The sequence below is a fragment of the Aplysia californica genome, unplaced genomic scaffold (assembly GCF_000002075.1).
Source record: "Aplysia californica isolate F4 #8 unplaced genomic scaffold, AplCal3.0 scaffold00442, whole genome shotgun sequence".
NCBI lineage: Eukaryota > Metazoa > Mollusca > Gastropoda > Aplysiida > Aplysiidae > Aplysia > Aplysia californica.
The window spans coordinates 606216-609774 of NW_004797712.1; the positions used below are offsets into that span (position 1 = coordinate 606216).

General features: G+C 45.7%; 2 protein-coding genes across 2 annotated transcripts in view; both read left to right on the forward strand.

Moving 5' to 3' along the window:
• LOC101860273 (OTU domain-containing protein 5-B) overlaps positions 1–3559 on the forward strand; it is a gene marked incomplete in the record, with an annotated part of 20700 nt that overhangs the window by 12411 nt on the left and 4730 nt on the right.
• Positions 1–3559, forward strand: part of LOC101860516 (probable E3 ubiquitin-protein ligase makorin-1) — a 23871-nt gene that overhangs the window by 3764 nt on the left and 16548 nt on the right. The window contains exon 2 of the mRNA XM_013086179.2: positions 1422–1553. Coding sequence (XP_012941633.1) covers positions 1422–1553 — 132 coding nt within the window. The remainder of the gene's footprint in view (positions 1–1421; positions 1554–3559) is intronic.

The window sequence follows — 3559 nt, forward strand, 5'->3', positions numbered from 1 at the left end:
GGTTAAGGCTAGCCTAGGTCTAGGCCTACGTCTCATTGAAAACACGCCAAGTTGGTACCGTAGCTCTAGACTAGATGCTCGTCCAATGAAATTAGTTGAGAACAAATTGACCCATTAGACACACATTATGTATAATGCCAAAGATAGTGTTGTTTTCAGACTTGACACCGCTTCACTCGGTGGCAATTGACAAAAAGTCAATTGTTGTCAATTGCCACCGCGTCACTCGGTGGCAATTGACGCTACCATTTTTTTACTTTCCCTCCTGTCTCACACTCAGATACTAGGTTTTCATTTTGTACTACTTATTGTTGATGCGCCGAACACAAATATCGACTTTTTTTGCGTCGCAAATTAATAGTTTTTGAAATATTTGATTGTTTTTAATCAGACTTTATCACACTAACCTAATTGCCTTGTAATTTACAGGTTTTAGGCCAGTCGGTAGAGACGGGCGGGAGGCGCTTTTTCCTTCCCGAGCGAGAAGACAGAGAAGCTGACCTACTTCTCGCCGGGACCGGTACCGGTCCTAAGTAATCCTTCTCGTCTCGTGTACCGAGAAATGCTTCTTGTCTCGTAAATGCTTCTCGTCTCGTGTCCCAGGAAATGCTTCTCGTCTCGTGACCAATTTCTCTTCTCGCCCCGCAGTACGGGAACTCGCTCAGCGAGAAGGCCGGCCGTGGATCTAAACTAGGCTAGCCCTGTTGCGCAGGTGCAGGCAGTGAAGGAAAGTAGGGAGATCTAGGCCTAGGCCCAGATCAACTCCCCACTTGACTCGTCTCGCCACCCTCTCCCCTCCCTTTCTGTTTCACACACAGGACGGTACGGTGATGGGTGGCACTGTCTGCGTGTCATTTCTCGCCTCTCAGTCTCGTTACTGTTACTCGATATGTCAAGCCAACGAGCAGTATCACTGCTCGGTACCGGGCAGTAGTTTAGTGCCCGGGCAGCGATGGGAAGGACATTTCTCGCGAGAAACGAGTACTCGGTTCGTCTCGTGCCCGCCCCTACCAGTCGGGGGGGTTTCAGGGGGACATGTCTCCTCTGATGTAAAAAAAATCTGTTGGGGGGTTTGCAGCTTTCTACGAACTAAGAGCCACCACTATCAACCCCCCATTATTTTTGTCGTTTTATAGATTAGGTTTTGTTGACTTGTGAAAACTGAAAGCCCTCTATGGCTCTTGTTAAATTTTTGTCCTCTTTTAGGATTTTACTGAAGAACTTTTGTTAATTCAGTCCTCTAATAAATGGATAGGAGTTCAATTAGAAATTTAACTTAAGACAAAGAACATGTGATACTCATGTATTAAGAAGATGTTGTGGGCACCATAACTTATTCTCTGTCCTAGATTTTATTATTATTTTAAGTTTGAGTACTGGTACTGACATTGATAAACCTTACTTCATTCTTTGCTTGGCAGATATTTTCTCCATGGAGCATGCAACAGAGGAGACAGTTGCAGATTTTCCCATGACAAATCAAGAGCTGTTCCAGTTGACAATATATGTCGTTACTATCTAGCTGGGAATTGTGTTTATGGAGATCGCTGCAGGTACAGAAACATGAATGTCTTCTCCAATACACCGAAGAACATATTTGGCAGACATGTCCTATTATAATTATTATATTACAGACTGATGTGACAATTTATGACAAATACCATCATGCATAGTTTGGTTAAGCGCTCATAACTCTAATATGAACAGGCACAGCAGGATATCACAGATATATTCCTTGGACTGAGACTGAGGACCTGAGTTTCTTTTAATTATAATCATTTGGATTGAAAGTTATTGATAGAATGAGCAGGCGAGAAAGATTTTAGGCTGTCTTTGTGTCTTATATTGCTGATAAAAGCCAGCAATGTCTAAAGGGGTCTGGGCAGCACAGGCACTTTGTGAAGACTTTGATGCCTTCTGGGGCCTCCTGCTATAGTATGGAAGGAAAAGAGAATATTTAGTCAGGGATTTTTTTTGGGGGGGGGGGGGGGGGGGGGGGGGGGAGGGTGTCATACACTTACGTACACCCCCTTGATTTAAAAACGTGTTCTGACCTCTCAAATAAGTCAATGAAATCATAGACTCTTGACTCGATCGGTAGTTCCAACATTGTTTAGCAATAATCACAGTCTGCTGTGCGCATTGCCTTGACATGACACTGAACGCTACCCTCCGTCGTGACGTGATTATTTATAGAACAGGCTGAGTCTGCAGTTTGTCTGCCGGGTTAACTCGATCACTGATTGTATAAAAGGGGCCGTCGAACCTGTTGAGCTTCAGTTCCTACCACAAATCACACGAGTCGGACGATTCAAGTGAGGTCTGAGCTCACAGCCGCTTACTTCGATGAAACCTCCAAGCAGCAACGTGAAGAAATGACGAAGGCGGGCCCGAGACACTTTCCAGTGCTTCGGGCCCACCCCTCGTCCAGTTTTCTTGTCGACAGCTGCGGCAGCAAGAAAACGTTCGTTCTGCAGCTCCAGGGAGGCTCACAGACGAACAGGACGATGACAACGAAGTCTAACTTCACTCAACTCCGCCATTTTCCCTTCTTTTTCTTACCTCTTGGCTGGGCTCGGTCTACCGTTTTGTCACTGGCGTCTGTTGCTATGGTGACGCCAGGGCAGCGGTTTGACTGGACCAGCTAGGGTCCGAAAGCGTGTCTCCCCTCTGTCTGTCTAGCGGCCGCGCCATCACACATCAAGTGTGCTATGCAGTTTGACAGAGGGAGGACTGCCTGAGGACCCACCCCCAGTGGGACTGACCGGGTGCTGTGACTGGCCTATTGGACCCACACAGCTCTGGTATGGTCACTCTGGGGGAAAACACATTCGACTGACCAAGACCAAGCTCATGTGTACCGGGTACATACTGTTTATCCCAGAATGTCTGTGAGGGTCTGCGTAGGCCCTACTGTTTGGTTCCAGGACTAAACTACTTGTATTTCATACTGTTGTTAATTATTTGTCGAATCCATTTGCTGGATATAAATGTAATTAATTGTGACCACAGTTTTATCAAAGGCTGTTGTGAATTTGGTACATGTATTGCTGAATGATATTTTTTTTGTCGAATTATTTATGTTTTCACAGATCTCTCGTCGATTCTTCCCACCTCTCCTCTCCTGCTCCTCTCTTACCTCCTCTCCTCTCCCCTCCTCTCTCCCTAGCTCTGTCTTTCTGTCTATGTCCCTGCCCCCCCTCCCCCTTCACCCCCTCTCTCTCTCTCCTTTTCACTCAAGTTAGCGCTCACAGAAAAAACCTGGAAATTTTAAACACACGCCAAGGACTACTATATGAGTATAGTAGTCCTTGACACACGCTCATTTCGGATAGTTAAGTCAAACAAAATTATTTAGCATATAATCATTTTCATTATTCCGCTTCTATTGAGCAAAAGAGATCTTGTTGGTCCCTCCGATATAATCGACTTCAAGCAGGTACACAAGTCCACACACACTCACACACACACACACGCACACACACACACACACACACACACACACACACACACACACAGACGGACAGTAAGCTGATCGTGAGCTCTGTGGTTGCTAGAT